Raw genomic sequence first — 18027 nt, 5'->3', positions numbered from 1 at the left:
AATGAGCATTGTTATGTTTGGAGGAAAAAGGGGGATGCTTGTAAGCCGAAGAACACCATCCCAACTGAAGCACGGGGGTGGCAGCATCATTTTGTGGGGGTGCTTTGCTGCAGGAGGGACTGGTGCACTTCACAAAATAGATGGCATCACGAGGATGGAAAATTATGTGGATATATTGAAGACATCAGTCAGGAAGTTAAAGCTTGGTCGCAAATGGGTCTTCCAAATGGACAATGACCCCAAGCATACTTCCAAAGTTGTGGCAAAATGGCTTAAGGGCAACAAAGTCAAGGTATTGCAGTGGTCATCACAAAGCCTTGACCTCAATCCTATAGAAAATTTGTGGGCAGAACTGAAAAAGCGTGTGTGAGCAAGGAGGCCTACAAACCTGACTCAGTTACATCAGCTCTGTCAGGAAGAATGGGCCAACATTTACCCAATTTACTGTGGGAAGCTTGTGGAAGGCTACCTGAAACATTTGACCCAAGTTAAACAATTTAAAGGCAATGCTACCAAATGCTATTTGAGTGTATGTACACTTCTGACCCACTGGGAATTTGTTGAAAGAAATAAAAGCTTAAATAAATGATTCTCTCTACTATTATTCTGACATTTCACATTCTTAAAATAAAGTGGTGATCCTAACTGACCGAAGACAGGGAATTTTTACTAGGATTAAATGTCTGATTAAACTGAGTTTAAATGTATTTGGCTAAGGTGTATGTAAACTTCAGACTTCAACTGTATATATCTCTCTATATACATACATACATACATGTGTGTATATATATATGTTATTTTAGTGTTCCCTTAAGGGAACACTAAAATAACACAGCCTAGATCTGAATGAATGAAATATTCATTAAATACTTTTTTCTTTACATAGTTGATTGTGCTGACAACAAAATCAGACTAAAATTATCAATGGAAATCAAATTTATCAACCCATGGAGGTCTGGATTTGGAGTCACACTCAAAATTAAAGTGGAAAACCACACTACAGGCTGATCCAACTTTGATGTAATGTCCTTAAAACAAGTCAAAATTAGGCTCAGTAGTGTGTGTGGCCTCCATGTGCCTGTATGACCTCCCTACAACGCCTGGGCATGCTCCTGATGAGGTGGCGGATGGTCTCCTGGGGGATCTCCTCCCAGACCTGGACTAAAGCATCCGCCAACTCCTGGACAGTCTGTGGTGCAACGCGGCGTTGGTGGATGGAGCGAGACATGATGTCCCACATGTGCTCAATTGGATTCAGGTCTGGGGAACGGGCGGGCCAGTCCATAGCATCAATGCCTTCCTCTTGCAGGAACTGCTGACACACTCCAGCCACATGAGGTATAGCATTGTCTTGCATTAGGAGGAACCCAGGGCCAACCGCACCAGCATATGGTCTCACAAGGGGCCTGAGGATCTCATCTCGGTACCTAATGGCAGTCAGGCTACCTCTGGCGAGCACATGGAGGGCTGTGCGGCCCCCCAAAGAAATGCCACCCCACACCATGACTGACCCACCCCCAAACCAGTCATGCTGGAGGATGTTGCAGGCAGCAGAATGTTCTCCACGGCGTCTCCAGACTGTCACGTCTGTCACATGTGCTCAGTGTGAACCTGCTTTCATCTGTGAAGAGCACAGGGCGCCAGTGACGAATTTGCCAATCTTGGTGTTCTCTGGCAAATGAAAAACGTCCTGCACGGTGTTGGGCTGTAAGCACAACCCCCACCTGTGGACGTCGGGCCCTCATACCACCCTCATGGAGTCTGTTTCTGACCATTTCAGCAGACACATGCACATTTGTGGCCTGCTGGAGGTCATTTTGCAGGGCTCTGGCAGTGCTCCTCCTGCTCCTTGTGCTCCTCCTTGCACAAAGGTGGAGGTAGCGGTCCTGCTGCTGGGTTGTTGCCCTTCTACGGCCTCCTCCACATCTCCTGATGTACTGGCCTGTCTCCTAGTAGCGCCTCCATGCTCTGGACACTACGCTGACAGACACAGCAAACCTTCTTGCCACAGCTCGCATTGATGTGCCATCCTGGATGAGCTGCACTACCTGAGCCACTTGTGTGGGTTGTAGACTCCGTCTCATGCTACCACTAGAGTGAAAGCCCCGCCAGCATTCAAAAGTGACCAAAACATCAGCCAGGAAGCATAGGAACTGAGAAGTGGTCTGTGGTCCCCACCTGCAGAACCCCTCCTTTATTAGGGGTGTCTTGCTAATTGCCTATAATGTCCACCTGTTGTCTATTCCATTTGCACAACAGCATGTGAAATGTATTGTCAATCAGTGTTGCTTCCTAAGTGGACAGTTTGATTTCACAGAAGTGTGATTGACTTGGAGTTATATTGTGTTGTTTAAGTGTTCCCTTTATTTTTTTGAGCAGTCTATATAAATATTGGCAGATGTACTTATATCTGAAGAGGAGACGTTCATACTTATTCTTTGATTAACTACACCACAGTCTGTTATTTTTTTCATTTGTGTTTTAGCCAATCGCTGCCTCCCGTTGAATGTGAAGCTGTTTTTTAAACCGATCACCTCTTGGGCTTTGAATGAGAGTAGTTGTCCTAGTTATTATCTGTAATTTAAGAAGGCATCACACCTATACACTAGCATTTTTATGTGCTTCAGTTTTATAGTGGCTGTTTTGGTGTGTGTGTAAATATGTATTTATTTGAAACGTAGAGTAGATTGAAGAGAAACATTAACAGTGGGAGGTGTTGTTGACCCTTGACAAACTACCCTCTGAACATAGCACAGCAGTAAATAGTTGCAGGGCACAACAACAGAATATTGAAGTCTATTCAACATTCACTGTGAGTTCCAGAACACACGAGGTTGGTGGCACCTTAATAGGGGAGGACTGGCTCGTGCTAATAGACTGGAGCATTCCAGATGTTTGCCGCCGTTCCATTTGCGCCGATCCGCTGATATTATGAGCCGTTCTCCACGCAGCAGCCTTTCTGTGTTACAGTCAGAACACAAATAGAGGAGTATTTTTCACTACAATGTGTCAAGTCCTGTTTTTTCCTTTTTTCCCCCCCAGAAGTATCAGAATTCAAGGAAACGGTTTAATGTGTTGACACACCTGTCGCTCTCTCTCCCCATTTCTCAGAGGAACTCCAGCGTCTCGGGGACGTCCAGGGGCATGTACCAGGTCTCTGACCGACGATCCTCTCCCAGCACCGGGTAAGCCAGTCCTCCACACGCTATCCCACACTGCACTGCCCTCCCGTAGTGATGCCTCTAGCACTGAGATGCAGTGCCTTAGACCGCTGCGCCACCCGGGAGCCCAGAGTCGAGTCCTCTCCCCATGTTTGAGGTTGGAATAGAGGGGGATGAGCTGATTCTAGGTCTGTGCCTATGGGTGACATCTATAACCCATCTTCACTCTCTGCACTGTAAGTGGCTTTGGATAAGAGCATCTGTTAAAGGTAAGATGCAATGCAATGCAACCCCCTGGTGCACTTAGGTACAGTGACTTGATGTGGGGCCCTATGCTTGGGGGCCAGTGGTCCAGCAGATGGATTCTGAGCACCAGACCGTGGCCTGAGCCAGTACGCATCAGACTGTGGCAACACTGACTCGGACCGAACTGGACTGCCCCCCCCCCCCCAGCATGGAAGGTATCAGAGGGCACCAGCCAGGTCGTATTTGTCCAGTAATGTGCCCTGGCCCCCGGCAGCCTCACAAAACACAACACAACTTCCCGTTTTCCTGCCAGGCGCTGAAGTGAGGCCGAGTCTGTCAGCCATGCATAAACGGTAGGGGGATGTTCTGTCCCAGCTCTCCCTTCCGCCGCTATGCGTTCCCACTTGCACCCAACGCACGCAAGCGAACCTGGCACACACACACACACACACACACACACACACACACACACAACCAGCCGATGGGCATCGCCACTGCTCTTTGACACATGCTTGTAAACAACGGCAGTCAGACGGTAAGAACTTAAAGTGTCAGTCCTGCTTCCTCAGGCCTGGCTGCCTCTGTGGGCACAGGGCAGAGAGAGTGGTACAGAAAGAGTGAAAAAAAGAGGGAGAACCCACGAATTTGTAAAAAGCTCTCTGTTGATGTGCACTTTTTTGTTTCGGTGTGTTCATGGACAACTTTGTCATATTTTGGTTTACCCCCCTCCCCCCTCCCCCCTACTCAGATTAGAGAACGATGTGATTATGTTGTAAATAAACAAGCAAACATTTAGATTGGAAGGAAATGGTAAGTTACAGGTGGTTTTGGCTTAATTTCATTCTTCAATTAATTAATTAATTCTTCCAAACTAAAGTCACCCTAACCAAGGATATGATTCATCCCATGTGGCTTTCAGATCGTCACCGACTGATCTGCTTAGCTTTTGCGCAATGACGCATCTTCGTGTGCATTTGGATTTGAGTGGCTCGCTGAAAGGTCCAAAAATCCGACCCCTAATCTCATGCATTTCGAGAGGCCCATCTCGTGCTCTTTGCTACACTGCTGATCCAAACCCACCCACACTGGGCTGCGTCCCAAATGGCATCCTATTCCCTATTTAGCGCACTCCTTCAACTAAATAAAGGGAATAGGGTGCCTTTTTGGTATGCAGCCCTGGCGCTCCAGTATGATGATCAAGCTCCGTATCACCATGGAATCACATCCACGCAGAACCTGTTTTTTGTTGTTGTTGTTCAGACTAAAATGTAGTCCTTTTTTTGCATCGTTATGCAACTCTTTGTGTTTGTACGTGCCCATGCGTGTTTCTGTGAGTGCCCGTGCGTGTTTCTGTGAGTGCCCGTGTGTGTTTCTGTGAGTGCCCGTGCGTGTTTCTGTGAGTGCCCGTGCGTGTTTCTGTGAGTGCCCGTGCGTGTTTCTGTGAGTGCCCGTGCGTGTTTCTGTGAGTGCCCGTGCGTGTTTCTGTGAGTGCCCGTGCGTGTTTCTGTGAGTGCCCGTGCGTGTTTCTGTGAGTGCCCGTGCGTGTTTCTGTGAGTGCCAGTGCGTGTTTCTGTGAGTGCGTGTTTCTGTGAGTGCCCGTGCGTGTTTCTGTGAGTGCCCGTGCGTGTTTCTGTGAGTGCCCGTGCGTGTTTCTGTGAGTGCCCGTGCGTGTTTCTGTGAGTGCCCGTGCGTGTTTCTGTGAGTGCCCGTGCGTGTTTCTGTGAGGGCCCGTGCGTGTTTCTGTGAGTGCGTAACACATGATCTTGATTTACCGTCCTTCTGTCACGCGATGACATCATCTCTCTTCGGCGTTCGTTTTTGGCGAGCCAATCGTTGGTCACCAAGTGATCCTTTCACTTCCTAGATTAGAACGTTCCATTAATGCCCTCGGTCTCCCGTAGATGAATGTGATTTTATTTGTTCCAAATACAGTGACGGAAGATTCTATTTAGGTGCTTGTTTGATGAGAAATAGATATTTGCATATTTGGGTTTAAAAATATCTTCTTCTGTTGCTTTGTTGACGTGGTCTGGATCATTCGCACTGAAATCCTCGACTCCATTTTGTACCGAAATGGCTGCTCTGTTATCCATCCTGAGCCCCACTGTGCATTACTGGGCAGGAAACTGTACTTCCCTGTTATACACTTGAATAATGATCTGTACCCAGTGAGCCAGCTCTGCTGATTTGATTCCACAGTATTGATCCAACCTGTGACTTTTATTGCTGAAGCCACCACTCCAATATGGGTTGTGTACCAAGTACCACCCTATTCCCTATACAGTGTGCTACTTTTGACTAGAGCCCTATCTGCCCTGGTCAAAAGTAGGGCACTATATACAGGGAATAGGGTGCCATTTGGGATGCAGACAAAGCCACACTGCCAGGTGGCCTCTCCTCTGCTTCTTTGGCGGCGTCATTAGGTTCTATGTATGCGCGGACGAGGTGAACACGTGCAATCAATCGAGCGCAGATCATGTATTTCAAAGAAAAAACCGTTCTATTTCATTCCAGGTCTGGTTCGGATTTACCAGGTTCGCCATCAAATCTCTCTTCACGCCAACTTCGAATTATTACGCTGCAGGAGTCGTGCAGCAGCTTGATATAAGCGCCTAGACTGTTTTCCATTCACTCTGAATTCAGGATGCGTTAGCTACGCTCGCTAATTAGCCCGCCGAACCGCAGGGCGGTTGTGTTTGATGTCACTCATCTAACGCGTGTGCATGTCCGTGCTGAAAGGTGGAGGAAGGTTCACTGATTGTTTTGTGGAGTTTTAATGCGGACATTTGGGACAAAAGTAAGAGCGGAAAGGTGAAAAGCCTTAAAAAGAAGAATAGAGGTACGCACTAATATCACACAACGTGAATCTCGATTAGGTGTGGAAGGACTGAATGGAAGTCTGCCCCTTGGTGTGCAGTTGATCCACTGGTTATGCCAGATGATCTGTTCTGTTCTCGTCTGTTTTGTTTGTGGTGCTTTTCTGCGAGGCTAGGTTTTAAAATTCCTCGTTATTTGCTTATTATGTGGAGGGAAGTTATCGGTATAGTAATTTAACAGCGTCTTTGTTCTCTGTCTGTCTGTCTGTGTGTGTGTGTGCGTGCGCAATGGCTGCCTCAGGGGAAAAACTGCTGTTTCCAGTCACCCCCCCCCCCCCCCCACACACAAAAAAAAACACTCACTCCTCATGATCTAAATTGGTCTACTTTGTATTTCATCAGAGCTTCAAAACACTTTTATGCTGAGGTCGTATCTTCACTCTCCACTGATGTTATTCTACATTTAGTTGTTTGTTGCGTAGTTTTAAAGCGCCTTGTCGGCACCAGGAAGTTGGTCTTTGTCCGTGCATGATGAAGAGGGAATGTGTTTACAGCTTGGTTTGATATGCTGGTTTATGAACTCAAAATGTCTCTCAGTTGACTAAAAATGATCAGAAATGATTTCTGAAAAAGGGATAGTAGTAGACAATGCTAATAATGTGATTTTCATTTAACACAAAATCTTTAAAAAAAAAGTGCTTTACATGTAGGCATACAAGTATTAAAGCAATGGGTTATATTGTGCTGAGGGAAGGGAATGTAACACACACAGCTACAGTATCTAGCTACAGTGTCTAGCACCTCAATGAATATGTAATGATATACCAACCTATTAAAAAGTCCCCTCCCCATACATGCACCACATGGCCAAAAGTATGTGGACACCTGCTCGTCAAACACCTCATTCCTAAATATTGGGCATTAATATGGAGTTGGTCCCCCCCTTTGCTGCTGTAACAGCCTCCACTCTTCTGGGAAGGCTTTCCCGCTAGATGTTGGAACGTTGCTGCGGGGACTTGCTTCCATTCAGCCACAAAAGCATTAGAGGTCGGGCACTGATGTTGGGCGATAAGGCCTGTCTGGCAGTCAGCGTTCCAATTCATCCCAAAGGTGTTTGATGGGGGTGAGGTCAGGGCTCTGTGCAGGCCAGTCAAGTTCTTCCAAACCAACTTCGACATACCATTTCTGTATGAACCTCGGTTTGTGCACGGGGGCATTGTCATGATGAAACAGGAAAGCGCCTTCCCCAAGCTGTTGCCACAGAATCATTGGGGCAGGTAGCTTTCTCTTGGCATCCGCCAAGCTCAGATTTGTCCGTTGGACTGCCAGATAGTGAAGCGTGATTCATCACTCCAGAAAACACGTTTCCACTTCTCAAGAGTCCAATGGTGGCGAGCTTTACACCACTCCAGCCGACGCTTGTCATTGCTGATCTTAGGCTTGTGTGCGGCTGCTGCTCGGCCATGGAAACCCATTACACGAAGCGCCCGACGAACAGTTCTTGGGCTGACGTTGCTTCCAGAGGGAGTTTGGAACTTAATGATTCTTAGTTTCCCGTATAGTTGAAGGTTTCTGCTGTACAAATGCCTGGGGTCTCCAAATAACCCATAGCACAGGAGCTGGTTATAAAGATGAATATCCATGAAAATGGCCACGAGCATCAAAGTTTCATTTGTTTTCCCTCTACTTTTGTCATGGTTCATATTACTGGGAAGGGAATTAATTCCTCCTGTTTTTCCGGCTGACTTTAAAGCACTACAGTATGTTGTAGTCTAAACTTTCAGTAAACTTTATTACCTTGGGTCAAATATATAATTAAAAAAAATGCTCTGTAGGTGCATAGATTGACAATCGCGTACTTGACACCATGTTGAGGAGTGCGTGTGTTGTCTGTGTCAGTCAGTGGGGAAAGTGTCAAAATACCGTTAATATTCTCAATGCTACAGGGAAGGACATGTTAAATTGTGCATCTCAGATTTTTGGGACCTGTAGCGACTGCCAGAAGGCAGTAAGCTCATGAAATGCATTCTGGGTAAAAAGAGCTGTCCTTGAGGGGCACCGTGTTTCCACCTGTGGCCAGAATCTTAGTCACTGCAAAGACATTAGTCAAATATGTCTCTACAAACTTAAAGGGACACACCACATCACTATTCAAATATGTCTCCCTCCACGAACATAGTTTAAGGGACACCCTCAAAACACCCCTAGACAAGTGTCACGCCCAAACCTGTGCAGTTACTACAAGGTTAAAAAACAACAATGATGTGTAAACATTCATTGCAGTTAGCAGAAGTTTCATATTCTTAGTTTTGGAAGTTGTTAATCTTACGAAGGACTCGGTAAGTCTTGGTCGATACTGAGCGGTGGAAACCATGGCAACACACTGTTGGGCTGTAGAATCATGTGGTATCAGGAAGTGACAACGAGCGGTGGCTCTGCTGCCTCTTCGACTCATTTCAGCCAATCACTGACCTGACGAACAGATCTGGGAGCAGGCTACAGTAACGCAGATGACCTGTCTGATGGAACCTGGATAGAAAACGACATGATACTGTCTACGTTTCAATGGTTCTGTCTGTTAGTTGTCCACATGTGATGTGTTCACAAAAGTTGCTTTGAGTAACTTTTTTTTTTTAAAGTGATACCTTTTGCGTATAACTCATCCCCTCTTCCTCTCTCCTCTTCCTCTCTCCCCAGAGCGTCGGGCCGGGTCAAGTCCTTCTCACAGGGCTCGGGCGGGGGCTACGACAGCGGCGACAGCGTGGAGATGCACCCCGTGGAGGAGTGCCCCGAGGGCCAGTACTACCACGTCCAGTGTCGGCTGGGGGAAGGGGGCGGACAGTGCTACGAGAGGGCCGGGGTGTCCCGGAGCTGGGGTCTCCGCAAGCAGGCCATCCAGAACTGGCAGCGGAGACCCTACCGGAACAGCACGGAGGAGGGGGAGGAGGGCGAGGAGGGCGACGTGTCGGACGTGGGCTCCAGGACTACCGAGTCGGAGGCGGAGATGTGGGAGCAGCAGGAGAGGAGGGCCACCATGGCCGAGACGCAGCAGTCTGGAGCGCCGAGACCATCTGGATACCGCCTAGGCACAGGTGCGACTGGACAGGATGCTAAGCTAAGCTGCTAATCTTTACCTTGCTTAGGTACAGTGCGGTAGGATGCTGGGCTAGGCTACGTCAGGTAGGAGTTTAAAAGTCGCTTACCATTTGTTTATTTGTCCATTGATTGATTGATTGTTATTCGGCAGGAACTTGTAATGAAACTGTGTGTACTGGTGCACTGCTGAAAGTCATTTCTAAAAGGAACCGTTTTAAATGTCTGGCACACCTTATGACCCTGATAGCCTGCGTGCCAATGGCACCTGCAGCCAACACACACAGAATCCCCTCCCTCACACAGCCAGAACACACACAGTCCTGCGGCCCAGGCTATCAGTAGTCAGGTCTGTCAGAGAAGGACAGAAGGACGGTGGCTGGTGTGAAACTGGGTCATGGCTGTTCTAGTTCCAGGTATTCCAGGGTAAGGCTGTCCAGAGAACAGTGAAGGACGACTCATGACCAGAGCGCACCACAAACTGATTCTGTATCGGGGGGGGGGGGGGGGGGGGCATAGAGGGATGACTTTCACCAGACTGATCTACTAACACACACTACCCAGATAGATCACGCATGAACAACCTCCAGGGGATGGCATGGAATGTGTGTGTGTGTGCTTGTGTTTAGAAACTCAGCAAAAAAAGAAACGTTCTCTCACTGTCAACTGCGTTTATTTTCAGTAAACTAAACATAACAAGATTCAACAACTGAGACATAAACTGTACAAGTTCCACAGACATGTGACTAACAAATTTAATAATGTGTCCCTGAACAAATGGGGGGTCAAAATCTAAATTAAGTCAGTATCTGGTGTGGCCACCAGCTGCATAAAGTACTGCAGTGCATATCCTTCCTCATGGACTGCACCAGATTTGCCAGTTCTTGCTGTGAGATGTTACCCCACTCTTCCACCAAGGCACCTGTAAGTTTCCAGACATGTCTGGGGGAAATGGCCTTAGCCCTCACCCTCCGATCCAACAGGTCCCAGATGTGCTCAATGGGATTGAGATCCGGGCTCTTCGCTGGCCATGGCAGAACACTGACATTCCTGTCTTGCAGGAAATCACGCACAGAACGAGCAGTATGGCTGGTGGCATTGTCATGCTGGAGGGTCATGTCAAGATGAGCCTGCAGGAAGGGTACCACATGAGGGAGGAGGATGTCTTCCCTGTAACGCACAGCGTTGAGATTACCTGCAATGACAACAAGCTCAGTCCGATGATGCTGTGCCACACCGCCCCAGACCATGACGGACCCTCCACCTCCAAATCGAACCCGCTCCAGAGTACAGGCCTCGGTGTAACATTATATGTGTCTGGTATATGTCTGGTGAGGACCTGCCCGACAACAGGCCTACAAGCTCACAGTCCAGCCTCTCTCAGCCTATTGCAGAGAGTCTGAGCACTGATGGAGGGATTGTGCGTTCCTGATGTCACTCGGGCAGTTGTTGCCATCCTGTACCTGTGCTGTTCGGATGTACGATCCGAACAGTGGTCTGCCATGCCACTGCGAGGACGATCAGCCGTCTGTCCTGTCTCCCTGTAGCGCTGTCTTAGGCGTCTCACAGTACGGACATTGCAATTTATTGCCCTGGCCACATCTGCAGTCCTCATGCCTCCTTGCAGAATGCCTAAGGCACGTTCACGCAGATGAGCAGGGACCCTGGGCATCTTTCTTTTGGTGTTTTTCAGAGTCTGTAGAAAGGCCTCTTTAGTGTCCTAAGTTTTCATAACTGTGACCTTAATTGCCTACCGTCAGTAAGCTGTTAGTGTCTTAACAACCGTTCCACAGGTGCATGTTCATTAATTGTTTATGGTTCATTGAACAAGGATGGGAAACAGTGTTTAAAACACTTTACAATAAAGATCTGTGAAGTTATTTGGACTTTTACGAATTATCTTCGAAAGACGGGGTTTCTTTTTTTGCTGAGTTTATGTACTGCACATTTCCCAGTATGGCTAAACGTTCTCATATTGATAGGGCCACGGGGCTCTCTCCAAATGTTGTGCACTATATAGGGAAAGCGTGCCCTTTGGGACTTAGACACTGGCAATGTTGATGAGAAAAGCACCTTTACCTCCACCACTCCTGGTTCAAACACAGCAAGCATATCTCTCCCTTAATTGCCTTCTCCAGCCAAGATCCCACAATTCCCGGCTGGCGACCTCCATTTTCTTTAAACACCTTGCTTGAGTCTCAAATGGCACCCTATTCCTTATTTGGTGCACTGCTTTTCTACCAGGGACAATAGGGAATAGGGTGCCATTTGGGATGCAGAGAGACCAGGTGCGTCATGCTAGGAACGAGTGAAGCTGCTTCCCAAATGGCACCCTATTCCTTATACGTGCCCTGGTCAAAAGCAGTGCACTATAAATGGAATAGGGGAGCCATTTGGGATGGAGTTTTAACTAGGACAGAGGCCATTGAAACATGCCCATTTTGCCTTAAATGGACACATTTTGGGCAAAAGATAGGCCTACCCTATTCCCTGTGGGTCCTTTTGGCCACATATCTACTTGGCAAAGGAGCTACTGTAAACCCGAATAGGCAATAAAGCTGTCATTTTTTTTACACAACCCAGAATGTCTGGTATGAGAATTCAAATTGGCACCACCGACATTTACATAATATTACTTGTCTTGTGAATTACATTTTATGCTCGGACATTGTCGTCCATATAAGATTCTCAAAGCGTTTGGCAGGGTTGAGTTTGAAATGGCACACATCAGCGTATCCCACGGTATGACTGCTAGCATGGACTGGTAGATTGCTAGCTAGCGTAGGCGGTGTGCCTCTAGCCGCGAGGGCCTGTCGCTTCCAAAGCCTCCTTCGCTTCTTCTTTTCCAAGGCCAACAGTGATGACACATCACATAGATTGATGCCTGCTGGGAGAAATGGAAATGTGCTGGAGTCGGTTTTGGTCACATGGTATTTATTGGCCAATACAGTACAGCACATAATGGTAACGCTCATATCTGTGCTTGAGGGTGAAGTGGATCGCTGGCACCACATTGTGGATATGTTGTAGAATGCCACTGTGATATATATTTGCGACTCAGGATGGCGTCTCTCCCCTCCGTCTCTTTCCACGCCACATTTATTTTTCTGACTCAACTCCCTGCCTCCTCATCTTTCTCTCTCCTCATCCTCTTTTCTCCTTCCCTTCTGCACTTCTCTTTCTTTACCCCCCTCCTTCTCACCTCTCCCCCTCTCTCTCTACCTACCTGACTAATATCCCTCTCCACCGGTCTCTCTCTACCTACCTGACTAATATCCCTCTCCCCCTCCCTCTCTACCTACCTGACTAATATCTCTCTCTACCTACCTGACTAATATCCCTCTCCCCTCCCTCTCTTCCTACCTGACTAATATCCCTCTCCCATCCCTCTCTACCTACCTGACTAATATCCCTCTCCCCCTCCCTCTCTCTACCTACCTGACTAATATCCCTCTCCCCCTCCCTCTCTCTACCTACCTGACTAATATCCCTCTCCCCCTCCCTCTCTCTACCTACCTGACTAATATCCATCTCCCCCTCCCTCTCTACCTACCTGACTAATATCCCTCTCCCCTCCCTCTCTACCTACCTGACTAATATCTCTCTCCCCCTCCCTCTCTCTACCTACCTGACTAATATCCCTCTCCCCCTCCCTCTCTCTACCTACCTGACTAATATCCCTCTCCCCCTCCCTCTCTCTACCTACCTGACTAATATCCCTCTCCCCCTCCCTCTCTACCTACCTGACTGACTAATATCCCTCTCCCCCTCCCTCCCTACCTACCTGACTAATATCCCCCTCCCTCTCTACCTACCTGACTAATATCCCTCTCCCCCTCCCTCTCTACCTACCTGACTAATATCTCTCTCCCCCTCCCTCTCTCTACCTACCTGACTAATATCCCTCAACCCTCTCTCTCTACCTACCTGACTAATAACCCTCTCCCCCGCCCTCTCTCTACCTACCTGACTAATATCCCCCTCCCCCTCTCTACCTACCTGACTAATATCCCTCTCCCCCTCTCTCTCTCTCTACCTACCTGACTAATATCCCTCTCCCCCTCCCTCTCTCTACCTACCTGACTAATATCCCTCTCCCCCTCCCTCTCTCTACCTACCTGACTAATATCCCTCTCCACCTCCCCCTCTCTACCTACCTGACTAATATCCCTCTCCCCCTCCCTCTCTACCCACCTGACTAATATCCCTCTCCCCCTCTCTCTCTACCTACCTGACTAATATCCCTCTCTCTCTCTACCTACCTGACTAATATCCCTCTCCCCCTCCCTCTCTACCTACCTGACTAATATCCCTCTCCCCCCTCTCTCTACCTACCTGACTAATATCCCTCTCCCCCTCCCTCTCTACCTACCTGACTGATGTCCCTCTCCCCTCCCTCTCTACCTACCTGACTAATATCCCTCTTCACCGCTCTCTCTCTACCTACCTGACTAATATCCCTCTCCACCGCTCTGTTTCTTCACCGAACCTCTCTATCCTTTTTTTCTCTCTCTTTCCGACCCTGCAGGGCGGTCGGAGGGGGGCCACCGCCACAACAAGCCGTGTCGCCACGACAAGAGCCTGTCCCGGTCCAACAACGAGGTGATCAGCCCGGAGATACTGAAGATGAGGGCGGCTCTGTTCTGCATCTTCACCTACCTGGACACCAAGACCCTGTTGAGGGCCGCGGAGGTCTGCAGGGACTGGAGGTTTGTGGGCCGCCACCCTGCCGTGTGGACCCGGGTGCTGCTGGAGAACGCCCGCATCTCCTCCAAGGTAGAGGACCCGGGTCGTACACGCGGCAGAACAGGCCAAACACACGGAATGCCGCCGATGGCTTCTGAGGGGAGAACGGCGGCGAATGGAATGACGTCAAACAGCGGGGAGCCATGGCGTTTTGACGTGTTTGATACCATTCCATTGATTCCGCTCCGGTTCATTAAAAGCCCGTTCTCCCCAAATGAAGCTACCACCAATCTCCTGTGGAACACAGGCGCTCGCGCCGATTCTGCTGGTAGTTTAGGTGCAATAATTGTGATATGTGTTACAGTAATTGCTTCGAGCGTCTCTCTGCCGAATGACTCAAATGTAACTGTAATCTCTTCGTCCCAAGTTTCTAGTACACTGTCCCAGTGGTGCACCCAGACCATTCCCTCATCCTCCAGAACCTGAAACCACGACTGAGAGGGGCAGAGAAGGAGGTAGAGGATGCCTCAAGAACAACGGTGAGAGGAGAGGCGTGTGTGTGTCATGGACTGATTTCCCCTCTCACGGAACAGCAGGGGTCTGATCTTCCCCCCATCATATCTCCTTTTCTCTCTCTCTCCCCCATCATATCTCCTTCTCTCTCTACCCCCATCTCTCCCCCATCATCTCTCCTTTCTCTCTCCCCATCTCTCCCTCTCTCTCTCCCCATCATCTCTCCTTTCTCTCTCCCCCATTTCTCATTTCTCTCTCCCCCATCATCTCTCCTTTTTCTCTCTCCCCATCTCTCCTTTCTCTCTCCCCCATTTCTCCTTTCTCTCTCCCCATCATCTCTCTTTCTCTCTCTCCCCATCATCTCTCCTTTCTCTCTCCCCCCATCATATCTCATTCTCTCTCTCTCCCCCATCATCTCTCCTTTCTCTCTCTCCCCATCATACTTCTCCTTCTCTCTCTCCCCCATCATCTCTACCTATTTCTCTCCCCATCATCTCTCCTTTCTCTCTCCCCCCCATCATCTCTCCTTTCTCTCTCTCCCCCATCATCTCTCCTTTCTCTCTCTCCCCATCATCTTCTTCCTTTCTCTCTCCCCCATCATCTCTCCTTTCTCTCTCTCCCCCATCATCTCTCCTTTCTCTCCCCCATCATCTCTCCTTTCTCTCTCCCCATCATCTCTCCTTTCTCTCCCCATCATCTCTACCTTCTCTCCCCATCATCTCTCCTTTCTCTCTCCCCATCATATCTCATTTCTCTCTCTCCCCATCATCTCTCCTTTCTCTCTCTCTCCCCATCATCTCTCCTTTCTCTCTCTCTCCGTCGTCTCTCTCCCTTTCTCTCTCCCCCATCATCTCTCCTTTCTCTCTCTCTCCGTCGTCTCTTCCTTTCTCTCTCCCCCATCATCTCTCCTTTCTCTCTCCCCCCATCATACTCTCCTTTCTCTCTCCCCCCATCATCTCCTTTCTCTCCCCATCTATCTCCTTTCTCTCTCCCCATCATCTCTCCTTTCTCTCTCCCAGTGAGATTTCTCCTTTCTCTCTCCCCCCATCATCTCTCCTTTCTCTCTCTCCTTTCTCTCTCTCTCCCCATCATCTCTCCTTTCTCTCTCCCCATCATCTCTCCTTTCTCTCTCTCCCCATCATCTCTCCTCTCTCTCTCCCCATCATCTCTCCTCTCTCTCTCCCCCATCATCTCTCCTTTCTCTCTCCCCCCCATCATCTCTCCTTTCTCTCTCTCCCCCATCATCTCTCCTTTCTCTCTCTCCCCCCATCATCTCTCCTTTCTCTCTCCCCCATCATCTCTCCTTTCTCTCTCTCCCCCCCATCATCTCTCCTTTCTCTCTCCCCATCATCTCTCCTTTCTCTCCCCCATCATCTCTCCTTTCTCTCTCCCCATCATCTCTCCCTTTCTCTCCCCCATCATCTCTCCTTTCTCTCTCCCCCATCATATCTAGTTTCTCTCTCTCTGCCCATCATCTCTCCTTTCTCTCTCTCCCCATAGTCTCCTTTCTCTCTCTCCGTCGTGCTCTCCTTTCTCTCCCCATCATCTCTCCTTTCTCTCTCTCCGTCGTCTCTCCTTTCTCTCTCCCCCAGTAAGATCTCTCCTTTCTCTCTCCCCCATCATCTCTCCTTTCTCTCTCCCCATCATATCTCCTTTCTCTCTCCCCCCATCATCTATTCCTTTTCTCTCTCCCCCATCATCTCTCCTTTCTCTCTCCCCAGTCGTCTCCTTTCTCTCTCCCCCATCATCTCTCCTTTCTCTCTCTCCTTTCTCTCTCTCTCCCCCATCATCTCTCCTTTCTCTCTCCCCATCATCTCTCCTTTCTCTCTCCCCCATCATCTCTCCTTTCTCTCTCTCCCCCATCATATCTCCTTTCTCTCCCCCATCATATCTCCTTTTCTCTCCCCATCATATATCTCCTTTTCTCTCTCCCCATCATCTCTCCTTTCTCTCTCCCCCCATCATCTCTCCTTTCTCTCTCCCCATCATCTCTCCTTCTCTCTCTCCTTTCTCTCTCTCCCCATCATCTCTCCTTTTTCTCTCTCTCCCCCATCATCTCTCCTTTCTCTCTCTCCCCCATCATCTTCTCCTCTCTCTCCCCCCATCATCTCTCCTCTCTCTCTCCCCATCATCTCTCCTTTCTCTCCCCATCATCTCTACCTTTCTCTCTCCCCATCATCTCTCCTTTCTCTCTCTCCCCCCGTCGTCTCTTCTCCTTTCTCTCTCCCCCATCATCTCTCCTTTCTCTCTCTTCCCCCCATCATCTCTCCTTTCTCTCTCTCCCCCATCATCTCTCCTTTCTCTCTCTCCATCATCTCTCCTTTCTCTCTCCCCCATCATACTACCTTCTCTCTCCCCATCATCTCTCCTTTCTCTCCCCCAGTAGATTATCTCATTCTTCTTCTCTCCCCCATAGTCTCCTTTCTCTCTCTCCCCCATCATCTCCTTCTCTCTCTCCGTCGTCTCTCCTTTCTCTCTCCCCCCATCATCTCTCCTTTCTCTCTCTCCGTCGTCTCTCCTTTCTCTCTCCCCATCATCTCTCCTTTCTCTCTCTCCCCCATCATCTCTCCTTTCTCTCTCCCCCCATCATACTCTCCTTTCTCTCTCCCCCAGTCATCTCTCCTTTTCTCTCTCCCCCATCATCTCTCCTTTCTCTCTCCCCCATCATCTCTCCTTTCTCTCTCCCCCATCATATCTCTCCTTCTCTCCTTTCTCTCTCTCCCCCCATCATCTCTCCTTTCTCTCTCTCCCCCATCATCTCTCCTTCTCTCTCTCCCCCATCATCTCTCCTTTCTCTCTCTCCCCCATCTCTCTCCCTCCCCCCATCTCTCTCCCTCCCCCATCTCTCTCCCTCCCCATCTCTCTCCCTCTCCCCCCATCTCTCCCTTCTCTCTCCCCTCTCCCCCATCATCTCTCCAGCTCTCTCTCCCCATCATCTCTTCTCTCTTTCTCCCCATCTCTCCCCTTCTCTCTCTCTTTCTTCTCTCTCCCTCTCCCCATCTATCCCCCATCTCTCCCTCTCCCTTCTCTCTCTCCCTCTCCCACATCTCTCCCTCTCCCTTCTCTCTCCCTCTCCCCCATCTCTCCCTCTCCCTTCTCTCTCCCCCTATCATCTCTTCTCTCTCCCTCTCACCCCATCTACTTTTCCTTCTCACCCCCATCTCTCCCATCTCTCTCCCTCTCACCCCATCTCTCCCTCCCCCATCTACTCCCTCTCATCTCCCCCTTCTCTCCCCCATCTCCCCATCTCTCCCTCCCCTATATCCCCCTTCTCTCCCTCCCCCATATCCCCCTTCTCTCCCTTCTCTCTCCCCTCTTCCCCATCTCTCCTTTCTCTCTCCGTCGTCTCTCCTTTCTCTCTCCCCATCATCTCTCCTTTCTCTCTCTCTCCGTCGTCTCTCCTTTCTCTCTCCCCCATCATCTCTCCTTTCTCTCTCCCCCCATCATCTCTCTCCTTTCTCTCTCCCCCCATCATCTCTCCTTTCTCTCTCCCCCATCATCTACTACCTTCT

General features: G+C 49.2%; 1 protein-coding gene across 1 annotated transcript in view; it reads left to right on the top strand.

Moving 5' to 3' along the window:
- The window catches only part of LOC110534335 (F-box only protein 41), an 89416-nt gene that overhangs the window by 58763 nt on the left and 12626 nt on the right, over positions 1-18027 (top strand). Inside the window, 5 exon segments of the mRNA XM_090187188.1 lie at positions 3112-3185; positions 8921-9315; positions 13845-14108; positions 14430-14459; positions 14462-14539. Of these exon segments, the coding sequence (XP_090043314.1) occupies positions 3112-3185; positions 8921-9315; positions 13845-14108; positions 14430-14459; positions 14462-14539 (841 nt within the window).

Source organism: Oncorhynchus mykiss, chromosome 10, assembly GCF_057628025.1.
Source record: "Oncorhynchus mykiss isolate SJ-2025 chromosome 10, ASM5762802v1, whole genome shotgun sequence".
Lineage (NCBI taxonomy): Eukaryota > Metazoa > Chordata > Actinopteri > Salmoniformes > Salmonidae > Oncorhynchus > Oncorhynchus mykiss.
Note: the sequence above shows the minus strand (reverse complement) of the source record. Positions and strands in the feature narration are given on the sequence as shown.